The 26,838-nt window shown below is 41.0% G+C and overlaps 1 protein-coding gene across 1 annotated transcript in view; it reads left to right on the forward strand.

Moving 5' to 3' along the window:
* Positions 1-1,669: 1,669 nt before the first annotated feature.
* Positions 1,670-26,838, forward strand: part of LOC128738919 (neogenin) — a 262,831-nt gene continuing 237,662 nt past the window's right edge. Inside the window, exon 1 of the mRNA XM_053834408.1 lies at positions 1,670-2,291. Coding sequence (XP_053690383.1) covers positions 2,144-2,291 — 148 coding nt within the window. The 5' untranslated portion in view covers positions 1,670-2,143. The remainder of the gene's footprint in view (positions 2,292-26,838) is intronic.

Raw genomic sequence — 26,838 nt, forward strand, 5'->3', positions numbered from 1 at the left:
GGTGGGAGATCAGCTAATTCCCACGTATCATTCACTTCATGGGACTTAATTTCGTCTTCCATTGCAGACATCTAATCATCTTTATCATACCTGGTTTGCACTTCCCGAAAACTGATGGGTTCAGTCTCGATGTCTTGAATCAGATGCATCTCTTCACAAAACCGCTTCGCTGGTACACCAATATTACGGCGTGATGATCTTCGTGGAATCCCGATGGCTAACTCCTCCTCATCTCGTCGTAACGTGAAGACTCCTCCTGTCCCCCTGCAAGCTCGTCGAAAGAATCATCTGGCATTACAGAAACATCATCCTCCCGAGACTCAAAATTTACGTCCAGAAAATTTGGAATTTCTTGTTGCTTTTGGACTATTCCTTGAGAAATTTCGCTGCCAACAAACTTTGCATCTCTACTCACAATAATCGAGTTTTTGGCTGTATCAAGGAAGCGATAACCCTTGCAGCTTTCATCGTATCCGACGAATTTCATCTTAACTGCCTTCATGTCACACTTCTGCCGCTTTTCGTTTGGAACATAGACAAAAGCTTCGCTTCCGAAAACCTGAAGATTTTTATAACAAGGACGCTTGCCTAACCACAGTTCATATGGAGTTTTATCCGTTGCCGCTGTCGGTAAGCGATTTTGCAAAAAATTAGCTGTAATTATCGTCTTATATCGAGGTATCCCTGTATAGTATATTTAGAACACCAGAAAAGTCAGTTCGCCTAAAATCGTAGCTAACGACATCCGCTGTGCTACAGAAATTCTGCGAATTATATCTACTTTAAGTGTCAAATGTAAGGCGGGATGATTGTAGTCTTTTTTTCTTTATTATAGTCACTTTAACAGCTTGGGTCATTTTTGACTTCTGTGGGGTTGGGATTTGAACCCGGTTCCTCGGCGTGAGAGGCGTGATTGCTAATCACTACACCGGGATCGAGCCCCTAGGCAGTCTTTACGAGAGTATGTGAAGCAGCAGTACACCAAGGTGGGTAATCAGGATTACTGACAAGACGAACACGTCGAGCCTTCGACCATTTTCATTAGTCACAGAGGTGGTTTGCCGTTAAAGGTGAGGTTGTAGCTGTCCAGCAGTGTGTGCATACCGTCATGGAAGGTAAATTGCAATGGATCTGCATATAAGAATCCGTCAGAAGAGGTCTGCCACAACAAGCCAGAAAAATTAAAAGGATTTGAGTGAAACCGAAATATGTAATCCAGTGGTCTGAGTTGACAGCTTATCCACTGACGAGCCGACATAACACATATAAGAGGATTCTTTAAAAACCTTAAAAACCATTGTTCCCACATTTTGTTTTCACACTCGGGGGATTGCCTTAGCAAACACACTAACCATTTTTCGACCAGTTTATGTTGAATGCATAGAAGTGGTATACCTTTAAGCAGCCCTGACCTGACTGACATTTCCACTAAACGTCAAACGTACAGGACAGCTTCTTCGCTATAGTAGGACCGTTCCTCCCTGTGTATTTATGCTGCTGTTGTACTGTTTGGCGTCTTCTATATACATGCGATGCTCAAAAAGAAAGAAAAAAACAGGATTGTGTTGTGTATGCGGTGCGGCGTTGCGATCCTCGTCGGTTGTAGTTGTGCCGTTTCGCTTGCATCCATTCATTCGCAATATGGCCGGCTCGTGAGTAGGTTGTTTTCTTCGTCGTCGGCTGTCGCGTAACGCGTAGAGTTCCCTTGGATGACCTGAACTGCACAGCGGGGAGAGGGTAATTCAGTTTAGAGGACGGGTGAAAAGTTCGATATCGACTCGAGCAGGGCTTTTGTTAGTGAGTGAAGTGAGCAGAAAAGATGGGGAGATAGTGCTAAATTTTCATCAACGGGAAAAACCAACTGAATAGTGGTGTAGAATTCGCCGGATTGTGAATGAAAATTCAACCGAAAATACACGGGAAATGAACGGGAGTGATAATTAAACTGAAAGCAACAAGATGAAAAGATGAAATTTTGTGATTAGTTCTTGGGAAGATAATCGTGATTTTTACTGAGAAGATTGCATTAGTTTTGGTTTAGTTATTGAATGAAACCTAGTAGAGTGGGAGCGAGATAACGAATATACGGAAGGATTTTTCTTCCTGTGAATCACTCGAATAGTTTGAAAAGAATAAAATAAATATGTATAATATACCAGTTGGAAGGTCCTGTTCGTGGAACGGAGGTGGAGGAGCAAACCGTGCAGGTGCTAGCAGCAGCAGGCGACGGAATCTAATCATATGTGGAATTGTCTTTTCGCTAATGTTTACAGTCTGTAACAGCAGTCAAGGTAAGCAGCAAATGGGAACAGCAGGGGCACTGGCCACAACAAAAGAACACTAGATGCATTAGAAATCCGCCGTCGTTGGAGAGAAAGAGAACGGGAGCCTGATTGTAAACGAGTTTGTCAGTGTATACACGTTTTTAGTGCCGAGTGAAATGTGTGAATGGGAGTTCGCTCGACACGACTATTAGCTGTACGACATGAACACAACCCGAGTACGCCCGAGTTAGTCTCGAGGAACTAAGCTTATCGTAGCTTAGTACGTAATTCAATCGAAGGCTTATGCCGGGGAGTTGCCTTTGCCTAAACATGCTAGCGGTATCATTATCACTGTGATGATTACGAAAATCGATAACCTCTTAGGCTGCTGCTTTGGGAATTTTTTCGTGGCAAATTATGCTGTGTTTGACAAATCTTGATATGGGTTAATTACAGATTCTTGAATTTTGATGTCTTGAAAGGCAAAGCTTTTAATTAATATCATAAGCCAATGTTTCATTTTGACATTGGTTTGATTCCGTTTCTCCAATATGACTTATAGCATTACTGTATTGTATTGTAACTGTATTTCTAGTACAAGATATTTTAACTATTTACATCTTTTGTTTCATGCAATACGCTTCACTTGTTTGCTACTGTGTAGCCGAGCAATGACCAAATGCTAATTAAATTCAATGAAACAACCTACTGATGGGTTCAAATGATCAAACTATAGTAACAAGTTGTTTTTAAATCAATTGAATTTCCATAATATTTGATCTCTTGCAATAACGGTGAAAATCCAATCGCGGATCGATCCATATGTATGGTGGTTTCTGCAAGAAATGGCAATGTGGCATTTGAAACGGACAATTTAGTAAGCGAAAGGTTACCACAATTGTCGATGTCGTTTTGGTAGAGACGATGGCAAACCGCTCAAACGACATAACTGACCAGTGGCCAGATTCCAAGAATGGGCATAGAGCACACGGACAACATTGCGTAAAAGGAAATATGCTGCACCAAGCGGGCCAGAGAGAAGTAAGACCCGCGATGTGTACTTCGTGCGAAAATTGTGCGGATAACCGCAAACTAATTTTGTCGCGCTCTTGGTTCGATCTTCGCAGCTTATTTTTTGGGCAGAAGATAGTGGGCAGCAGAGATAAACCAGTTCTACCGAGCAGTGCAGTTGCAGTGATATACGCGAGGTACACAAAAAGGATCAGAATATAAATAGACGTTCGTATACGGTCGTCGTGGTCGAGAAGCACAACAAGCAAGTAGGTACGTGCAAGTCATGTTCGGCTCCTGCAGCGAGTGAGCGCGAATAAAATAAATGCAAAATTTGAGTTTGCAAGGCGTGGGATAAACTGCACGAACCTTCTGTCAACGGGAAAGTTATACTGGAAATTAAATGTTGTATAGGCAAAGTTCAATGAAATAGGGCTGGAATTTCAAGAGGAAGTCTCTGCAAACATGCCATTGAACCTTTGCTGTGGAGCTGCTGTTGATATCTTGATTGCCACTCCTAAATATTAAAATTGAATGAAATAAACTGATAGTTTTGGAAGGTTATTTTACGTTTCTGATCACTGCAAACAACTCAATTTGCGCTGGCTTTAGTCATCATTTTGTGTTTTTAAAACTTGTGACAACTACAATTTTGGAATATCGTCAATTCCGTTTACCGCAAGTGATAATGATGGACTCCTGATTTTATCAACCCTTTTTCTTGCTAATAAAAGGTAAAATTTTAAGAGGTTGATTTTTCATTTTTGAAAATTGTAAAAAAAGTATGAAAATTTTATTTGGAAAGGTTGGTGTTTACCACTTACTTCTTGAAGATAATTTCATGCAATATATGATCGCTACTACATTTGACGTGGTTTACGTGAAAGGTCTAATTGTGCAACACTTTTTGAGCTTTTTGGTTGGTATCTTTGCGCGTCCTGTGTGACAAGCAGCTCCGTCTCGGTGAAACCTTATATTGACCAGATCAAATGCTTACAATACATTTGGGATAAAATGTCTGGTGTCGTTTCCACCGGCATATAAACTTACGCAAGTCTCACACAACTGCTTAGTGCGATGCGTAGTCGATTCAAGGAGCTTGCGCTGGGATGGAGGTTGTGAAGAACTTCGCCAAACAGGAAAGGTGGCAGTATCAGGGATTTAAAGAGATTCAGTGCTATGGCCGTTGGAGGCTGAGGTGCATCAATATAGCTTTCGGAGACTAGCAGATTTCTTTCCGCATCGCACTTTGGAAGACAAATTCTAGGTTGTTGGCTATTTTCTTGAACGGAGGCGAAAACGGCGAGCTCTCGTTGGCACAAAAATGCTAGTGTTGCAGATCTATGAATTTATCCGTAGCTCTACGGACTTAGAACAAACAAACTGGAACATTTCAATTTCAGTCTGAGCAAAAGAGCAAAGTTGCCAGTGAGGAATGTTCTTTCAGTTCACGAGTAGCGTACTTGCAGTGAACTCAAGTAGCACAGGTTCAGCACTTTTAGTTACATCCACTTATTTATGACTAGAATTAGTCATATATCGGTTGCCACAACTACTTTGTAACAACTGTGTTAGGAGAGTATAATATCCCGAAAAGCATAATTTTATTATTTATGATCCGATATGAAAGTTTCTTGTGGGGTTCTTTTGAGAGAAAGAACGAACAGAATAGTAAGATCTTCGGGACTATTTGCGTTGATGGCATGGTATTTTTCACTTTCAGGATTTTGGACGGAAGGAACGGTAAAAGAAAGTAATTCACCAATAGCTGGGGTCCTCGTGGCCTGTTTGAGAAGTTAGGTTCAAATCCGGCTATAATTGGCTCCCAATATAGCTTGGTTCGATTCGCGAATCCACAGCTTGGATAAAGAGGAACTTTATACAAACTTAGTCAGCGTTGCTTCAATGATCCTTGCTAATTACATAATTTTCCGCTCTTTTCCATCCACGTCTCCCCTGAGATACTTTCAGCAACTTTTCTTCATTACTTTCTTTTACCGTTCCCTCCGTCGGTTGTAAAAAACTACTGGTCTAGTTCCTAATATATTCTCTGTAATGCGATAGCACTACACTTCAAAATCTTTATCTTTGTAATCCAGTATCTGCAAACATTGTCCTATTTGCTAATTAATACAATGCTTTACTTTTTTACACGATAATTAAGAACTATTAAGTATTCAAACCTACAGAAAATGCGAAAAAAAGATCTCTAAAATACGACGATAAGACAATGAATTGGCGGTAATGGGGGTTATGGCGTAAAGACAACGAAAATGCGATGAAAAGATGACTAAAAATGATGAAAAGATAGGGAAAATGGGATCAAAAGATGATAGATGATGGAAACATGGCAGAATAGCGACAAAAAAGCAAAATGAACGATAAAAACCCGATTTAATCCACCTAGTGGTGAAAGGAACCTTTGTTATACGGTCTTCTTGCTATTTGAGATAGAAATCGACACGTCTTCGAAACATAATTCATCTATTGGTTAACGTTGCGTGGTGCGTTGGTTTTCATTAAATTTTTGGAAATTTAATAAGTTTACAAAATTTGAACAAAATAGCAGCACCTATAAATTTTGATAGATCCTTTTTTCATGAAAATACTGAGTAAGGGTAAGCTGGTTGTTTCTAATTTGAGTAAGTGCAAGTAAAAGCAAGTTATAAGAGGAAATATTATTCTTTAACATATACATTGCGTAGTAAAAGTCTAGTTCATAGGTTTTGAACTACGCATAAATTTCTGTAACGCCATTATTTTTGATTGACATCAATAAAGTTTTCTTGCATAAATTTCATCAATTTCTATTAACCTTCGATTACTCACGCTGTTGCATTTTGTACAACACGTGTAGGTTTTTGAATGCCATATTGTTATAAAGTTACAAATCTCTGCTTAACTAACGTATGTTCTTCAATTACCTTGTTATGAGCAAAATGTCATAATTATGCATTAATACTTTAAATTGTTGGGCAAATAGATCAGCATAAACTGACATCACAGAAACGAAGCAATCAGCATGTGAGTTGTACCGCGATTGGCCCTGGAAGTTTCTCTCGTTTCTTCATATGTAAAAATGGTGTCTGTGTGCAGCAACACAATTAGCAAATATAAAATGTTTAAAATGTATCTGTTGGTAGTCGAGTCATTCGGGGTCAAAATTAAGGCTTTTTTTTAATCAAAGTCCTACAGTACCTAAACAAACAAACATAGAGGTATACTATATTAATCAAAGTTGTGTATTTTTACTATTTACACAATTTTGTAATACATGAAAAAGGAATGCAACAATTACAAAAAGAGCTAAAATAGAAAAAACTGATCTTACAAATTCATATACAATTAATAAGATTTTTCTCTCTTCGCTTAATAGATAGAAGGGTACTGTATTCAACAAAATTTCTTGTAATAATATGTTCTAAAACTTTGCAGAACACATCAATGTGTTATATTGAAACTGAAGAAAAATAATTTTTTTATTTCACTTATAGGGGGATTAATCAAAATTTAAATTGCACCAGACGATAGAACTTTCAATTTCAAGAAATTCTTCCGAAGGTTCCATAAACCTAAAACCAAGTTTTCCCAGTCAAAATTCTAATGCGCATGTCTTTTTGGCTTTGGACCATTGTGCGCACGAGTAACCGAATTACAAAAGTCGGCGCGAGTGTTGGAGGGTTAATATCTTTTGATCGGCAAAACCGATTCTTCTGAAATTTTGCAGATATATTTGTAGCATTAAAATCTCTAATTTGATGCCAAAATAATTCAAACTAGATAAATCATCTTAGATGAAATCGTTATAAATTATTGTAAATTTTAATGTGTTGTATTCAATTGATCATAACTCTCAAATTAAACGTCCAATCAAAAAACAAATCAATAGTGATCTATTAGGTTATGTTACCTGTCAAATGAGACTAATAGCGTCTAAATCGCTTTAGTCATTTCTAAGAAACAGGCGATAATTATTACCTTGTCAAAACAGGTTTTTTAAGCATAACTTTTAAACTGATTGTTTGTTTTCAATAAAATTTATCCGAAAAATTTAGTGTTAACAAGAGCTTTCATTCGATACCAAGATCGTTGAAATCGGTCGTTTGGGTACGGAGAAAATCGTGTCACGTAATTTTTACTTTTTTACTTATAACTTCTAAACGAAATGTCGGACCTCGAAACAATATGCTAGTGATATACTAGGCAATAATACCTTTCAAACAAAAGTAATAGCGAACAAATCGGTTCAGCCATCTCCGAGAAACAGGCGATAGAAAAGTTGCGCCCCGCACATACATACACACATACACACACACACACACACAGACATTGCTCAGTTCGTTGAACCCTGTCGATTGGTATATGTGGCTCGGCCCTCCGGGCCTCGGATCAATTTCGTGTTTTTCGACCAATTCCTAAACCTTTGTTATAGTATAACAAAGGTAAAAACGACAAAAGGACATTTTGAAAGCGTCAAAAAGACGTCAAACATATGACTGAAAAACGAAAAAGCAGTAAAAAGGCATTTTTTTGCTGTCTTGAGAACAAATAGGACAATAACATATGACAAAAAAGTGACTGGAAGACAACAAGCGGCGAAACAACGACAAAAGACAATGAAAAGATTGCAAAGAAATGAAGATATAATGACAAAAAGACGGTAAAACAGCAACAAAAATTCTAAAAATAGACGTCATAGAATAGAAAGACGACAATAATACGACCGAAAGATCAAAAAGACGATGAAAAAACGTCGAAAATACAAAACTTAGATGACGAAAAAACAGACTGAAAGACAGCAAACGGATGACAAAAACCAAACCAAAACCCGAACCAAACCAGAATACATTGAAAGACCACCATCAAGAAGCGACAAAATGTCTGAAAACGTAAGAAAACACGATGAAAAGACGCCATCAAGAGCAGCCAAAAACAAACCAAAAGAGATAAAAAATGGCAACAAATTGCTAAAAATGAGAAATAAAGGCGATGTGAAAAAGGCAGAAAGCCAAATGTTTAAAAGAACGAAATTCGACTAGCAGCCGTTTAAAAAATCAGAGGGGTTGTGCAGAAGACACGACCGCATAGGTGACGTAGGACATGTATGTATGTATGTATGTATTCATGTATCCATGCTACATACGTAACGTTTATCAAAGTAGTAACATTGTATACGTTTAATCCTCAACCGATTTTGGAGTTATTTCCATGAATTGATTGAATCTATTTTATTAAAACGAATCGAAGTCACTAAACAGTAAATAAATTTTCATGATCTGTTTCTACATTGAATAGTGCTTTTCCATTGGTAATCGGTAGACGGTATGCGGTACAAGTTTTCTAAAAGCTGAAAATTTTGCGCAAAACTTTTCTGCGGTTTACAAAAGAACACTAATAATAAAGCATTTACAAGCTGCAGACGTTTTGGAAGTGGCAGAAAATTTGCTGGTCGTCCGCAATGGCGAAAAATTCAACTTTTCCTTCGGTGCCTGTGTTATTATGGTATTAACTGGGCAAGAAAATAAAATAAACTCTTCAATAGTTGTGTGGCCCTTAAAAGGACCGATTGTTTGATTATCATAACACCAGCTTGCAAAAAACTTCACCAACGCATTTAACGTAATTTTCCACTCGGTAAATTGGAGATAACCGCAAACCAGGCAAGGTTTGTTGCAATGGACCTACCGGAAAGCTTCAGTAGCTATGCGATCGACGAAGCCGTTCGTGTATGGTCATGAGTCACGATGAAAAAACCAGTCCAGGTGGCCAGCTGCAAGTGACGTGGGATAATTCTGGTCTTTTTGTTGTCGCGAGCAGCATTTCCTGCCAACTCAAGCACTTCCGCAGCTAATTATTCCATCACGGCAGCCAGCTCCAGCTTTAATAGTTTCCTTTAGTAGCAGCCGATGAATACGACCGACCGGGAACTGGAGACGTGCACGTCTCGAGCGTGACTTTCGCTGCCCTTGATGTTTCCTTCTTTGCCGCGTTCTGACATACCGATGAGATGTTGGCAGAAACGCAGCTAGCGTTTGAATAATACTGTCCGCCGGCTTACCTCTTGTTATATGCCAGAGCAAGCGACAAGAATCGGTCCCGCCTATTTTTCATGGTCCATCATTCCATCATCTACGTTGAACAAACTGGAGCATTTCAATTTCAGTCTGAACAAAAGAGCAAAGTTACCAGTGAGCCGTTCACCTTCTGCTGCCAAAGAAAACTTACGCTACTGCGTATATGAAGATATAAAAGATTGTTGTTCTCCGCTGGTCACAATAAAGTTTATTGGGCTAGCAATAATTATTAAAACAAAACATTCGGTTTAGTTTTAATCCGTTTTCCTGCGCATTTGTTGCGGTCAATAGTGTTCAGTTTGGTGTTAACTAGGTTTTAATTGCTATCACTTGTTAACGGCAGACAATTTTTCAATGTGACGATTATTGAAATTAAACTAACTGCGGCACCGCTCGTGTTGCCGTTGGTGGTACAGCACAATAAGGAATTATCAAGGCAAATAGGAATCAAGGAGAAATGGTTGCATTTCATTTAGTTCTCTTGTAACTTTGTTATAGTAGAATTAAATGGAATTTCCATCGACTTTCTCGTTGATTCCTGAATTGTACCAAGACTTGTTCGACAACAAATGGAAATTTTTCCAACCAATCACAAAGCGACAATTTCTAGTACGACCGAGTTAGAGTTATTTTCAATTTTGCAATGACGCGCATTGAAAATCAATAGTTTTGTACATTGTCCAATTCGATTTTCCGATTAATTGGTGTCAAAATATTGAAAACCGAACGGGAAACCGCTAAGCTATTAGCGTTCAAAACCTGACCACTTGTCGAAAAAAGATTTTTTGGAATAACACCCTGTCCCAAACCTTGCCGTAAGACGTAGTCCTACGTCGAACATTAGAGGGGTTTAACCCTTTATAAGGCCGTGGCAACTACCCGTGGAATTAACACAAACTTCAGCGAAACATAATGTTAACATTCGGTAGAACCCATTTATATTCTTTTTGTTGAGAAAATTGCTGAAAAACTTGAAAAAATTGGTGGCAATATAGTTGCCACTGCCCCTCTAGCGCAAAATGTTGGTGGCAATATATTTGCCACTGCCCGTCTGTTGCAAAACGTTGGTGGCAATATAGTTTCCACTGCCCGTTTAGAGCAAAACATTGGTGGCAACATAGCTGCCGCTGCCCGTCTGGCGTAAAACGTTGGTGGCAATATTTTTGCCACCATCTCGCAGGATCACTTTTAAGAAACTGATCAAGTTCTACCATTTAAATCTACAACTATACGAAGTATTCGTTAACATTTAGCTTTTTTTGCTGGAAAAATAGCTGGAAAACCTGAAAAAATTGGTGGCAATATTGTTGCCACTGCCCGTCTAGCGCAAAACGTTGGTGGCAATATGTTTGCCGCAGCCCGTTAAGCCCAAAAAACATCATCTCGAATATTGGTTCTAAGTTTTTGGATAAATCCGCATAATCTGTCACAAAACGCCGTAAACTAAATATTACCATCCAAAAAGTTTCCAATTTAATGGTTTTTCTACGAATTTAAACCAAATTTACTGTTGACACTCAAAAACCAAGATTTGTTTTCATAAAAGTGGTTCGTAAATTACCATTTTTTCAAATCCAGCGGTTTAAAAACATTGAGAATGTTGCCAAAGGCTATCAGAACATATTGAGTACATAATATGCTGAAACGATATTGTTAGAAAAGCAAAAACAACATTTTTCGTTGGTGGCAATATAGTTGCCACTGCCTTATAAAGGGTTAATAAAGTAGTAACGTTGTATACGTTCAATCCTCAATAGACTTCAGAGTTATTTCTATGTGCATTTGGATTCAACAATTCAACAAAATCAAAAACTCGAAAAAAAATTTTACTGTTACCTTACAGAAATTAAAGATTATTTTTATTTCCAATCGTTCCCCGCGTTGAAGGGATTTTACCCATTCGATCCCATTTTATCAGCAACATATGTATGTTTTCACTACCATGAAACGGCAAACATGCGCATCCATAGGGAATTATGTTACAACCGAACGCTACACTGTCGTGCACTTTTCGCAATACAAATATGAATGCGCCTAGGTTTAATTGTCTTTCCGTAAAGAATTTGCAATCTGTTGAGCTTGGGACCAGGGCTTCGACCGATCCTTTTTTTCTACCGCAGTCGCACCAACGCGCATTCAAGTTCACACCGTCCGTTTAGAGGTGGAATACGAACGCTATGCATAAAACAACTGGCAGTTTGCTCAGTCAAACGCCGAATGCACGCAACAGAATGAACGCTTTTTGACATTTTCGTTTCGATCAAGTTACCTTTACCGTTTGGAGCAGCGAATGACTGCAAAACAGTCAAATGACTGGCAATCACCACGCTAACGAAAAGCAACCGCACAATCGTATGATTCAATACTACAAAAAAACAACCACTACATGTGCATGGAAGAAGTCGGTCGGCCTCCGTCCAATACAAACGAATATTTTGCTTGCGTCGGACCGACGTCCGGGTGACAAACTATTACTGTGAGCAGCCGATTTGGAGACAAAAAGAGAAACGAAAAAATACGTCACCGTATGCTTCCAGTCAGTTTGCAGTTTATATTCTCAAAACGCAAAGCAAAACGGGAGATTGACTGTTTGCTTTTGCTGAGATGCCGCATGAATTGTAAGACGGCAGCAGCGCAAGCGGCAGATTGACTGGATAAGAAAAAACAGTCAAATGATCGTTCAAAAAGCGGAGTTTGAATGCGGAAAGTTCGCATTCACGGCAGTCACATTCAACTTGCGATCCCTTTTCAAGCCCTGCTTGGGACAAGGAACTTTGGTCATTTTTTCTGGCACACTTCCCTAACACAGACATCAAATTGGTCTAGGTTCAATCGTGGTCGTAAGAAATTTTGCTGGTACGGAGAGACTTTATCACTCTTTCAAGCGTACTTCCCAAACAAAGACATCAAAATGGCCTAGGTTTAATCGCGGTTTTAAGAAATCTTGTCGGAATGAGGAGACTTTGTCATTTGTTCTGGCTTACTTCCGGAGCACAGATATCAAATTGGTCTAGACTGAAGCTTTTGGAGCGTGTTAGTAGAATATGAAACCTGAAATTAAAGAAAAGAAAAAGCTTTTTCCAAATTAAATTCTTCAATTAATATTTATTCACGACAGATACGTATTTCGCCTACAACCAGCAGGCTTCGAACACTGACACTGATGGAAACCGCTAAGCTATTAGCTCTCAAAACCTATCATTTTTTCGAGACGCTCGTAGTTTTCGAGTTTTTGGAATGACACCCTATCCCAAACCTTGCCGTAAGACGTAGTCCTGCGTCGAAACAACAACAAAACGACAGCAGAAGGCGACAACAAAAAACAAATAAACCAAACAAGGCAAAACAATAGATGAAAAATGGAAAAACAAAGCCGAAAGGGGAATGATGAAAGATTACTTAAGTTCGAAAGTCTATGAAAATTTTGAAATAAATCTCAACTGTACCATGAACTGATTTGACTGTCAAAATCTGAAATTAAAGAAAATTTTTTCCAAATTAAATTTCACTATCAATATGGATGGGTCATTCCACGCGAAGTGTCCGAGCCCCGTGTAATCGACCTTCACGAATTTGAACCAAATTTCGCCAGATTGTTCGTTTTCAGTCAGAAGCCAAAAATCGAAAATTGTTGCCGATCGGACATTCCCTCGATTAATGGGAGCACCTCCATTTTTAAGGAAAATACCAAATAAATGTCAAAACCTCTTATTTTCTTTTGCTTATATCTCCGGAAGTATCAGGTTTAGAAAGACACTAATACACTCAAGTCGCTTTTTACGCGAAGGATACGTCCCACGTAGATCAAAACCGCGTAAAAAAAACTGCGTGAATTCCGAAATTCGCGTAAAAAAACCGCGTAAATTCTGAAAATCGCGTAAAAAAACCTTTTTATATACTGTATAAATGGTTTTCCGATATGCCAGAGTATTTTTTCATTGCGTAGAGAATTACTGCTTCAAAAAAATTATTTTGCTCTTAGTTTACATTAAAAATGGGGAATTGCCGGCTTTAAAACGCTGAATCTCGGGATCGGCAAAGAATACCTCGGGGCGATGAGTGATTCTTATGTAAAAAAATCTGCGGTACACGATGAAGTTAAAATTTTTGAAATAAAATTGTCTTCATTGAGAGAAAAATGAAAATTTAGTTTAAAAATGTTTGGCAGCACTGGTGCTCAAAAATAATATCTTTTTCGAATTCCTTGGATGATTTCCATTGAAAATGTGAAAGTAGTGTCTTTCTAAACTTAATATTTCTGGAGATATAAGCAACAGAAAAAAAAGGTTTTGACAAAATCGGGTATTTTTCTTTAAAATGGAGGAGCTCCATGATTAATGGTGGGAATGTTCGATCCATACCAAATTTTGGATTTTTACTTTCTGACCGAAAACGAACAATCTGGCAAAATTTGGTTCAAATTCGTGGAGGTCGATTACCCGTTTGAACTTTTTCTCGGTCACTTGGCATGGAATGACCCATATTTATTCGCGACGTATTTTACCTACGATTTGTAGGTATCATGAGTGTCGCCTATTTTCGTATCTGTCGCAGATAAATATCAATAGTGGAATTTAACTTGGAAAAAGTTTTCTTTAATTTCAGGTTTCGTATTCTACTAAGACGCACCCAAAGCTTCAGTCTGTCAAAAATGCTGTTCAAATATTACGAACACGGACTACGCCTTCCGCCATTATGACTCTTAAGAACTTGGATAAGAACTTGGATTTTTACTTTCTGGACATCAAATTTGTTTAGTTTCAAGTACTTGAGGGAAATAATTCGTGACCTGTTGGAACGGGGTGACCCTGTCGCTTTTTTCTAAAATAAAAATAAAAATTAAAAGGTGTATTCACTTTTGATGCTATCGAACATAACACTGAAGTCGCTTTTCATCCGACGAATATTTTGACGAGAATTTCGTTATTTACGTGAATTTCGAAATTTACGTTAAAAGGATCGGTTTAATATTAACCACATAAGACTAACATTGTGGAATAACAATACAATTATTTATCTCATCCTTGCCACCAGTTTGTGACGCTCACCGTCAGGTACTGATCACCTGGTCAACGGGATTAGGTTTTAATTTAATCAATTCAATTAATTACAGACAAATATGACCAAACGGCCAACTGGTTATGTGGCATACGTGTGTGTGTATGTGCATGTGTGAATACTAATGTTTCAAGTTCGATGTGATTGTTCTCTGTGATCGAAGTGTACTCATATAACGAACTTTGCGCTGCCCCCACCATCAGAGAGGCTGCCGATGCCGGTCAGCCGGAATGCGCGGAAAGGTGTGAAATTGCAATCATAGAATGAAATATTTGCCGACGGACAAATTCAATTACATCTGCGCGCCCTGTGATCGGTGCCTGGCAAAGGTGACGAATGTCGGACGAGCAGGAATTGTTGTCTCTGGCACACTAACTCTGTTAGTCGGATGATATTCTATCACACAAGTTGAAGAGGTTGGACCAGTTTTAATTAAATTTGTTTCGATTTTCCGCCTCAACTTGGGCAAATTGAATCGAGTCCTGTTGGGCGCAAGTGTGGGCTTTATTTTGTTTAATTAATAATGTGATATACTGTTTATTATGATACTGTCTTCCGTCTACATGATATAAATTTATTATAAATACGAAACTATATTGTACAGCAAATAACAAATCAATCAAATTTTCCACTTCACAGTTCTTGCTCGCGTTAAACAAATCGTCTGTTTCGCATAAATGATCATGATACAATAAATCAATTTGCAGTATACTCTACTTTATGTCGTCGCAGAAGTTGTCCGTTGCGGTCTGGTTGGGGGCCGCCATAACTCATGGCACTCTATTAAACTTGCCCGGGCGCTATGGGAGCCGGCCAATGAAAAGGTCCAACCCATTCCTCATCTTGTTTAAAGACTAAGTTTGTGGCGTCTTTGATTGCTGTAAATCTGCAGTTGAAGTGCATTCGGTGCCGCGCCACGGTGCGGTGGTACCTACGTTTTTCGCCCGACTATTATTGCCCTCGTCAATTTGGCTCGGTTCAACAAACACAGCCGGTCGGTCCGTTTCAGCCCAGTGCCTCCAAAAACTGTTGGTTTTGTCTGCGTTGATGATGTCCGTCATTAAAAATCGATCCGAGTGGGGTTAGCGGGTGGGGTGGTAAACGCTCCTCCGGGTGGTAGGAGTGCTGTAATCCCTGGTAAATATGCAAATTTACGAGATAATTAGGGAGGAATTGGATTTCTTCTAGCATTGCTTTGCTGTGTTTACTTCGATTTGGAATTAAAAGCAAAAAGAGCTTGAAGCGTGTTCCACTCTATCAAAGCATGCCGCGATTGTCTTGACTTTATGTCGGTTTATTATTTGTTTATTGATCATTAGCTATGGCTCTCAGGGTATGACCGCTATTTTAGTTCGACTGCAAAAAAAACTATAGAGAGGGCAGTTGTTGGTTCGTATTTTTTAGCTCGATATACCAAGTCAAATAATGATGAAACATAATAGTTCGAGATGGAAAGTGTAATTTAGAAAGCTGTTTCTTCTTTTTTCTTCCAACTCGTGAAGATATGTTTAGATTTGTGTCTGTTTAAGCTCAGAAATTAAAAATTTCTTTGTAAATTAGAAAAAATATAGGAAATCGGATGCATTCACGTATCTGAAACATATTGATTACTTTGTGTCATTCAGTGAGACATACATTCCTATCGCCAGAAATGGCACAAGTTGAGACTACCACCTGCTCCCCTCACCCGAACCCAACCGGATCCGCATCAGTTACGAAACTTCCGAGTGCGTTTTCAACCACCTCGGCACATCGTCATCGGCCCAGGCAGGGAGGTGGAGTATGTTTATTATTGGTCGCAAAGTGATTGCCACCGTCAGCAAAGTCTTGCCGGCACTCGACATCAATATTGAGAAGGTCGGTTTTCCACCGGCCGCTCCGATCGTTGTTTGCTCAAGAGACACTTGATATGGTTTCAAATTTTCAAGTCGTCTCAAGAAGCTCGCCTTTGGCAGGAAAGCAGTAGTCTCAGCCGTAAGGCACCAGCTACTGGCCGTTAATGGTGATGGTAGTAGCATCGCACTTGGCTAAAATGGTACCCAGACTTCACTGCAAAGTTTGACTAAAATACCAGTCGAGTTTCTGTTCAGCAATAGGATTATGGACCTAGCGTGCCACCGTTTCGCTGTTTAATTATATTATGAGAATATACATTAAACAAATAAAAAAAACATTGAATAAGAAGAAACTACTTTGCGACCCAGAAACTTTAACGCAAAAACGATGCACATAACAAATAGTAAACAGAATCATAAAATAGCGAAGTTTTATATTCTAAATCTGAGTATGGAAGCAACAAAAACGCAAAAAAAACGAGAGCGCAATATCCTTTGCGCTGTGACATTCTGCCCGAGGTGCCCGAGCTAAATGGACGCTTCTCCGCGGACCAGCCAGCGAACCAGGCAGCGCGGAGCGGTGCGGCGTGGCGCAGCGAAGAAATCGTGTTTATTTTCCTTTTTAATGGATCGATACTTTTCTGGCACAGGATGGTGGTTGCTATGGTGCGCTTCCTACACAGCCATCGTTCGTAAACATCGCGTTCGTTGGCGATGCGATGGCGATATGTTCGGTACCGTGCTCCGGCATTGCCATGCCAAAATAAGCACAAACGTTTGAAGAAGCATAAATTTGCATAGAAATCGGCACCCGTTCGGCCAGGCAAACCGGACCGGACAGTATGGGTATAACGTGCGCTGGAGCCAGCCAGCACTAAGTGGACATCTTCATATTGACTGTTGAAGTGTGAAGGTCCGGTTCAGTCTGCCGTCCGTGAGCAGAAGCTGGCCCGGAGGGCCCAACCTGAGTGACATTTGATGTTTCGATGGTTCGAAAGATCACACCCGTAGATAGGCGTCAACGATAATAAAAATTTTACGAAGTATCAATTTTCAATTTGCACCGCAATTAAATTGAAGCTTTTATAAGGGTTGAAAGCAGTTCGAATTCATTTCACCAATCCTGGTCGAATTTTGAACGGATTGATCCGAATGAAACTAGTTTGACTATGATAAGCACAATTCCAGGAACGACCAACAGAAACGATGAGATTTCATTGCAAGGAGCCTTTTAACATGAATATGAAACTACCGCACAAGAAGCATGGGAAAAGTTTTCTGCTTTGATCCTACGCAGTAATGTTGTTCGCGAGAAAGGAGACATTTTACTGGGAAGTACGTTTTTTCCTGACATTCTTTCTTGTTTTAGACAATGGAATCAAATTCAGCGTGAACAGAGCTGTTCAGCATTGTTTAACTGGTTGAATTGAGTCGGAAAAAATAATCGAATTTACATCAAAGGGCAGAGTTATGTGTCTATTTCATTAAATTTTTCGGACTAGAACTGGGTTTGCGGGTTCGTTTCACGCATATTAGTAAACAACCGATTTAATCCACGTGGTGATGAAGCGAACATTTGTTATGCCATTTTATTTGTTATTTGAGATAGAAATTGACTCGTCTGCGGCACATAATTTGATTGTTTATTAGCGCTGTGCTAGCTGGTTAACATCACTTCTGCTGACAGATAGGGTTTATTTCTAATTCCCGTCGTAGTAAGTAAAGTAATTCTAATTTTTATCAGTTGTTGGATGGATTTAATGAATACTCCAAAAGTTCTTGTGCTGATTTGACTAAAACACACTTACCTTCCGATCCGTGAACTTTGAAATCACTGAAAAGCGATTATGAAAGCATATTATTGAAATTACGCAACTGACTTCATTTCTTAAATTCATCGTACCGTTTTAAAATCCGTCCATCAAAATTTTCAAATCAAAAAATCACAACAATGTTTACGAAGCTAACGCACATGTATTTATGTAAAACGGCATGACCAATGTTATTCCGCAAAATTTCTGCTGGTCAGGCAAGTTTTTCTGACTGTAGAATAACGACAATGCCTGCATGAGATATTTTCATTTATTAAAATGATTTTAATAAATTAATTTACTAAATGAATTAAAATGATTAGTCGACATTTTCTTCTTCGTCGTACGAAAAAACGTAGGAATTTTGGCTGGTAGGACTTCTTTAATGATGAAAAGCATTTAAATTGATCTCAGCTCACTTTGATTGATCGCGTATGATAGACAATAAACTAAAATATTGGGGAATAAAACTAGTTTTGCATTGCGTGCCATAAAAATGCTGATATTTTTAATAATTTGTGTTGGATAGGACGGGAATAGGCAATTACGACAAAGCAGCATCATCATCATTATCAGCAGCATAGAGCCGGGGTGGCTCGTGCCTCGTGCTGTTTCAAGCACTCGTCTCCATTTAACTCGGTCTTGGGCCACTCATCGCCAATTTCCTAGTCGTCTCAGAAGTCGCAAATTGCTTTCGACCTGTTCAACGAGCCATCGTGCACGTTGGGCCCCCCTGTTCCTTGTGCCGGTGGGGTTGTTGACGAGGACTATTTTCGTCGCACTGTCGTCCGGCATCCTTACGACGTGTCCGGCCCACCGTAGCCTGCTAACTTTCGCTAGATGTACGATGGGAGTCTCCCCAAGCAGTGCCTGTAGCTCGTGATTCATACGCCTCCGGCACTCTCCGCTTTCAGTTTGTACTCCGCCAAATATTGTCCGCAGCACTTTCCGCTCGAACACGGCAAGGGCGCGTATGTCCTCCGTGAGCAGCGTCCCGGCTTCAAGTCCATAAAGAACTACCGGTCTAATAAGGGTTTGTACATTGTTAGCTTCGTGCGGCGGCGTATGCTTCCTGATCATAGCGTTTTACGAAGGGCAAAGTAGGCCCGATTTCCCGCTTGGGTCTCCTTACTAGTGTTGTTGTCCGCGGACACTAGCGATCCCAAATACACAAACTCCTCTACCACTTCTAGTTTGTCGCCGTCAACGGTTAGCGTCCGTGGGAGACGCGCGTTTGTTTCCTTTGAGCCTCTTCCTTCCTTGTATTTGGTCTTCGACGCATTTATTTTTAGCCCAATTCTCCTAGACTCCGCTTTTAGTCTGGCGTAGATTGCCTCCGCCGTCGCAAAGTTCCTGGCTATGATATCGAAGTCATCTGCAAAGCCTAGAAGTTGGCTACTCTTGGTAAAAATCGTGCCTCTCGTTTCGATACCCGCTCGTCGGATCACCCCCTCAAGAGCGATGTTGAACAGCATGCAGGATAAACCGTCACCTTGTCTCAACCCTCGCCGCGTCTCGAAGAGACTCGAGAGTGTCACTCGATCCAATGTAGCTCTGATCGGTCGCGTCCGTTTGTCCGGGAAACCGTGTTCGTGCATTATCTGCAATAGCTTGTCTCAATCGACTGTATCGTATGCTGCTTTGAAATCAATAAAGATGTGATGCGTGGCCACGTTGTACTCCCGACATTTCTGCATGCTCTGTCGGATAGTAAAAATTTGGTCCGTAGTTGCGCGAGCCCCCATGAAACCCGCCTGATAATTCCCTACGAAACCTTGTGTTATCGGTGACAACCGGCGTAACAGGATCTGGGAGAGTACCTTGTAGGCGGCGTTTACTAGCGTAATACCACGATAGTTGCAGCAGTCTAGCCGATCACCCTTTTTGTAGATGGGACAAACCACTCCTTCCATCCATTCCTCCGGTAGCTTTTCCTCCTCCCAAATCCTCAGAATAACCCAGTGTAGAGCCTTTGCTTGCGTTTCTCCGCCATATTTTTATAAAGCTCTGCCGGTAGGCGGTCCTTCCCAGCGGCTTTATTTGTCTTCAGCAGCCCGATTTCTCGTGTGACTTCTTGGAGATCAGGTGCTAGGACATTACTATCTTCCATGGGTGCTCCTAGGTTAATTTCCCTTCCGCTTCCTTCTGCGACTTCGCCATAGAGGTGTTCATCTAAGAACTTCCTCCATCTGTCGACCACCTCGCGCTCGTTTGTGATTAGATTCCCTCCCTCGTCCCTACACATGTCAGGTTTCGGTGTGTAGCCCTTCCGAGTTTGGTTCATCTTCTCATAAAACCTGCGCGTGTCATTAGCTCGGAATAGTTGCTCTAATTCTTCACGATCTCTGTCCTCCTTTTGGCGCTTTTTCCTCCTCAGGATCGTGGTCAACTGGTTCCTAGCTCTTCGGTATTTGGTCAGGTACTCTCTAGTGGCAATACTTAGATAATTTTTCCAAGCAGTTTTTTCCCCTCCCCCGCTTGTTGGCATTCCCCATCAAACCAATCATTTTGTGTACTCCGAGGCTCAATACCTAGTGCCGCGGTAGCGGCCTCTCCGATGGCCGAGCGTATTCTACCCCAACCGTCTTCGAGGTTTGAAGCACCTAACTTCTCAGAAGAAGGCAGTGCTTCATTCAGTACTCGCGCGTAGTTCTCGGCAGCTTGTGGGTTATCTAGCTGCCTGATGTTCAGCCGAGGAGGGCGACTTTGACGTGTCCGGTATACGGTGGACAGCTTTGAGGGCACATGTACTGCTACTAGGTAATGGTCAGAATCAATAACCGCATCCGGAGGGGGGCGTACGTTCGTGACGTTAGAGAAAAACCGGCCTTCTATGAGAACGTGGTCAATTTGGTTCATTGTACGTTGGTCAGGTGATCTCCAGGTGGCTTTGTGGATATCCTTGCGCGGGAAAACGGTGCTTCGGATCACCAGGCCTTGGGAAGCTGCAAAGGTTACACATCGTTGGCCATTATTGTTCGTGTCGGTGTGCAGGCTATGGGGTCCTACCACCGGTCTATACATTTATTCCCTACCGACATGGGCGTTCATATCTCCGTTGACGATTTTGATGTCCCGTGACGAGCAGCTGTCGTACGTTGCCTCCAGCCTCGCGTAGAACGCTTCTTTCTCATCGTCGGGTCTACCTTCGTGCGGGCAGTGCACGTTAATGATGCTATAATTGAAGAAACGGCCCTTTATCCTCAATACACACATTCTCTCGTTGATCGCCTTCCAATCTATCACGCGATCCTGTATTCCGCCCAACACTACAAAGCCCGTTCCCAGTTCGTTGGTAGTGCCACCGCTCTGGTAAAACTGGGCGCCACGGATCTTCCATACCTTCTTTCCTTTGCGACAGATTTCCTGCAAAGCTACGATGCCGAGTTTGCGGGGTTCAAGCTGTTCAATAAGCACCCGCTCGCAACCTGCGAAATTTAGCGATCTGCAGTTCCAAGTACCGAGTCTCCATTCGTCGTCTTTGTTCCGTCGCCTAGGTCGATGCCGAATATTCCGCTCCGAATGTGCTTGAATTTTGTTGGTTGTAATTTAATTTAGGTGTGTAGTCGTACTGGGGCAACACTACCGAGTCCCGCGATGGGGCTGCCATCTTATAGTGCCGAGACTCACTATACCTGCTTCCCGGTTAGTATACGACCTTAGTTTCCACCGGGGTTGGTTACCCGATCTCCGCTAAGGTTGCTCGTATTCCGGCTGGTACCACGAGGAGGTCGGGATCGGAGTTGCTGGATAAGAGGCTAACGACCACTGTGGGGTCCATTCCGCATTATCCAGCCGTTTACCAACCAAAGCAGCAACATACCCTACTTAAATAAATAAACATGCCGAATAATAATGCCTTTTTATTTGGCATTTAAATCATGGAAATCGATTCATTTGTTCAAAATTTATGATTTTTTCAAAGGAAGGTTAGCAAAACGGCGATTTTAAGGGCCACCCTAACTCAGAAAGGGGTAGTCCAAGTGCCAAATGAAAATTATTAAAAAATTATTTATTAGGCAATAACACCTTTCAAACGAACTGAAAATCAAGGTGACACCCACTTAGGATGGTTCAGACTTCGTAAAGGGAAATCTACTGTAGATGTTATTCGGATAGTGGTCGAACGTACCGAAAAGTCGTCTAAATAGAAGCAAAGGGCAGATCGTTACTGCGTCGTTGTAACGATCGACATAAAGACGCCTATAACAGTGCCAGCTGGGAAGCCATTGCCGAAATGTAGGTCCCTGCATATCTGTGCAGAATTCTGAGGAGTTACTTCCTGAACCGGGTCCTTGTTTACGAGTCCACCGAGGGCCGGAGGACGATGAAAATCACGACTGGAGTTCCGCAAGGCTCTATCCTCGACCCAATGCTTTGAACGCGATGTACAAGGGTGTATCGTCGGTTTTCCGACAATCAGTCAAGTCAAGACATTGGCCAGCCCAAGTACCACGGCGACTCTATACGCGGGCATACGGCAACTCTATTTTTGGAAAGGGTGTAAGTGTCTGGTGCGAAGAATAATTATTTGGATGAGCTGTATAGTCATATACAAGTAGAAGAAAAAAGAAACACACCCGATGGTGGTAAATCACTAGACTTGCCGGAGCGACCGAACTTGCCGGACTGACGGCAACGCACTGCCTGTTTCTATCGCACCGACTGCGGCACGCATCTTTTCTGCGGCAGAAACAAAAAGCAGTCACACAAAACAATATCGTTGCCGAGTAAGTGTACGGTGCGTGTGTGGAATGATAGAATTGGTAGAATGAAACAAAACTAGGTATTAGACCACCTAGCACACATATAGAACACACTTGATCGGCAATCGAGAGATGTGGGTTCGAGTCCCCACATCCCAACCTAATATAGTTTTGGTCTATATATCGAAATTTTCCAGTTCATCCAACTAATCATTCTAAGCATCAGACAGTTACTCTCTTTTCAGAAAACAAAACAAAAATAGAAAATACAGAGTAGTATCAACTCTGGAAAATACCCCGAGAGGGCGGCTGTGATGGAATGGACGTTATGACGGTCGTCAGTTCCGGATTGAGACACGTCTCGACAGATGTATGAAGCAGTGTGAAGGCACAGCCAACCTCCGAAGTAATAATGCGAAGTAACAGTAGTTTCGAAGTGCTCGAAAAACACACACACACAGATCGAACTGTCAGCGCGAATCGGGCTAGAACTATGAACTGAAAATTTATACACTATATTGTGTTTTCAAGAGAGTCGTGCATGCATGACTTGAAATTTGTGCATAAAAAAGGATGTATAAAAAAGGATGTATGTATACAGATGTATACAAAGAAAACATGCATTCTGTCATTCAGCTAGCCTCTCTCTCAGATAAAAACTAAACAGCATTTTGTTTAGAAAGATTTCCTTTTTCGGTAGTGAATGTTTGGTCACAATTCCTACTTACCTGTTTATTTGAGTGGCAACGGTCTACTATCGATCCCGTGTCGAACGAATTATGGCCTTACAATTATGGTCTACTGTCGGTCCCGGGCTGTTCCGTTATTCAATTCCCTCGAACAGCAGCTGAAAGTGCATTGTCCCCGACAGCGCAAATCCACCAGGTGTGGGGCTTTTTCTGGAGTCTACAACCTCTTACTGGTTCGCTGCTGAAAATAGTTTTGGTTACTTTTTCATCAGGCATTCTGGCCACGTGCCCAGCCCACCGTGGCTTATCGCATTGTACTACCTGAACTATATCAGCATATTTGTTCACTGGCTGCAGCTCCTGATGGTTCATGCGTCTGTGCCACACACTATTTTCCATTGTGTCACCAAGTATTGATCGCAGACTTCACACTCGAAATCCCTAGGCACTCGTCGATTAGTTTCCTTCGGTGTCCATCATTCATGGCTGTCAAAGGCCACCGGGAGAATTAGTATTCTGTACAGCGTAAGCGAATTTGCAAACTATGGGACTTAAGCTGAATCCGTAATATGTAATCCGTAGAAAGTCAGACTGCAATTCGTCGCTTTGCTTCGCGGCTTTACATCGTTGTCCCATGGTGCAAGCGTACCAAGGTATGTGAATTCCTCCACTACGTCATATCGTACCCCATCCATTTGTGCCGCAGCACTAATACTTCCTTTTATACTTCAATTTGGCAGTGTTAATTGTGAGTTCCAATCCTGCTACTTCCAATTTTAAAGGTCTAAAGGTCTCTTTTATTCTTCTACGCTTGATTCCGACGTTATCTGCAAAACCAAAAAGCATGTGCGATTTTGTGATAACAGTCCGGTTCATTTTCACGTTTGCTCTTCGTATTGAGCGTTCCAAGGGAATGTTGAATTGCAGGTTACAGAATACATCCCTTTTCTTCAGTCCATTTAATGTCACGAAAGCGGTTAAGGTCTCACCAGCATCCAGTGTTGCATGAATCAGCTTAATTGGTTTTGTCGAAAAACCATGTTCCAACATTACCTGCCAGAGCTCATTTCGTTTGACTGAATATTACGCCGCTTTAAAGTTCACAAATAGATGATGAGTCTACGGAAACAGACACTGATGAAGCCTGCAAGTTGTAGGCGAAATGCGTATCTGTCGTGAATAAATTTTATTCTTGCTCAAAAAATTTCAGTCAGCGATTTTCAATTTATCACTAGAGTTATTATACATATTATACGAAATTTAATCTATCTCGCTGTAGACGATGAAATGCCAAAATCTTAAACTGTCAGTTTGAGTTCAAAATTTCTTTTCATTATGATTGTTGATTTAGCTATCTTAACTTCTCTTTAGCTATCTACTCTCTGGGCAGATAATCCGTATTGTCAATTCACTTGGACTTCCAACATCACTCTCCTTTGTCAAACCTCCCTTCATGTTAAGCTCACGGTCACTGCAGTTATTTAACATAAAGTTAGGTCCAAGATTACCTCCAATATGTGGTCTTTGTTTGGAAACAGAAAATTATCATCATCATCATCATACATTTATTGGCTTAATAATAGCGTCTCCCAATGTTTTTTTTTCGCCTAACTATCGTTCCCCATAATTACGCTGCCTTGGACTTGCAATTTTGTTAACTTTCTCGTTGATTGCTCCACTGGTGAATGATGAATATACTTTAGAGATAATCTGTTGTCTGTACGAGTCTCTAGCAACTTTAGCATATCGGATAAACCCATAAAATATTTTGATCGTATTTGAAGAAGTTTCAAATCTTCACTGTCATACAAGAAGACTTGAAGCTTGCGGCGCATTTCTCCCGAAACCATACACACCGGTGCGGCGGTACATGCACAGGGTAGTAAAATAATGAATATCTTTCGTCAACAAATTACCGCAGCTTGGGTAGATCGGAGTCGTACAACAACGGTAAGTACACGATAAGGGAAAAGAGCAATTTTCATTTATTCCGCCCGCGCATCGGGAGCGATAAGCGTCTCAATGTCGCCCCCGAGATGGATCCAACAACGCCGTTCAACAGATTTGCAGCCGAGGAAACAAATAGCTCTTTTTTCAGTTCTAGTATCGTCGTCGTCGCCGTCGTCGGTGTTGTCGGACACCGTCGCAACTTTCTGGGGACCGCACGGAGAAAAAGGAAAACAGTTCCAGATTTTCTTTTCTTCGTTTTGCAAGTACTAAAAATGTATTCATGATTAGGATCTTCTGCGCGGCGGGAAGCGATTTATGAACATGCGGTCTTTAAGAGCATTTTGTGTCGTCTATTTCTACTCGGGTCACCGGTGGCGGGGGAAAGCGAGCGGGTTTTGGGCTCGGCGGAAAAGGCACAATACTGACTGGTGTGAAAAACATGCTCGCTGGATCTGTTGATGCTGCCGCCGCCGCTGCCGTTGCCGCTGCCGCACCGCCCCAAGTGAGGTCAAAGGCGGTAGGTGGAAAGGGTTTCAGATTTTAATCTTAGTTGTTGCACTGTTGTTGATGTAGGCTTTTGCGGTTGCCTTTTTTGTGAAGACAATTCGCTCGGCTCGGGCCGAACTGTCTGTGTAGCGTCTTGTGAGCTCCGTCCGGCCAGCGCGAAAGTGTAACAGCAGAAATGATTTTCATGTTTAATTTTTTAAGCTTTTAACAATGTTACGATCGGCATGGTTAGACCTGACTTGGTCACAAGCGCTATTGCCATTTATTGCTGTAGACTTATGGCAATAACTTAAATATTTGTACTTCCACTCGATTGAATGGTGACTCTAAATGCAGACACAATATTTGATCAAGCTATAGTGTAGATGCGGGAAGTTTACACAACTATCCAAGCAAAAAGGTCTACGGTCGAGATTGCCATTAGAGAAAAGTTATGTTTACCCTCCGCGGTTAGGTTATCGGCGGTACGCGATCGGGTTGCAATCAAGCGGGTCATATCTTCCGGGTTTACATTTATTTATTAGAATGTCCAGCGATGTTGAAATCATATGCAAATTGCATGCCTGCTAGCTGCCAAAGCATAACAATGGATTTTATATTTGATTTGAAATGGTTAAGACGACGGTCAGAACTTTTGGCAATAATTTTCATAATTTCCACTAAGCAATTGGCGAAAATAGCGCCTAATCACTGAGAAAAGTTAAAATATCTTCCTTTACCATCTATAATTTTAAACATGTTTATTGAGTGTAAAACAAATAAACTAAACAGCTATTAAATTGAACATCAAACCCAACCCACGATCTGTGGATGCCATTGTTTCACCCCGGAAGGATAATTAGTTTATCCGACCGGAATAGCTAGCATCCTACTGTAAATCAGTTCCTTTCCTTTTACGACCCAAGTGTCATCTCAAGAATAACAGCTAGTTCA

Source organism: Sabethes cyaneus, chromosome 2 (assembly GCF_943734655.1).
Source record: "Sabethes cyaneus chromosome 2, idSabCyanKW18_F2, whole genome shotgun sequence".
Lineage (NCBI taxonomy): Eukaryota > Metazoa > Arthropoda > Insecta > Diptera > Culicidae > Sabethes > Sabethes cyaneus.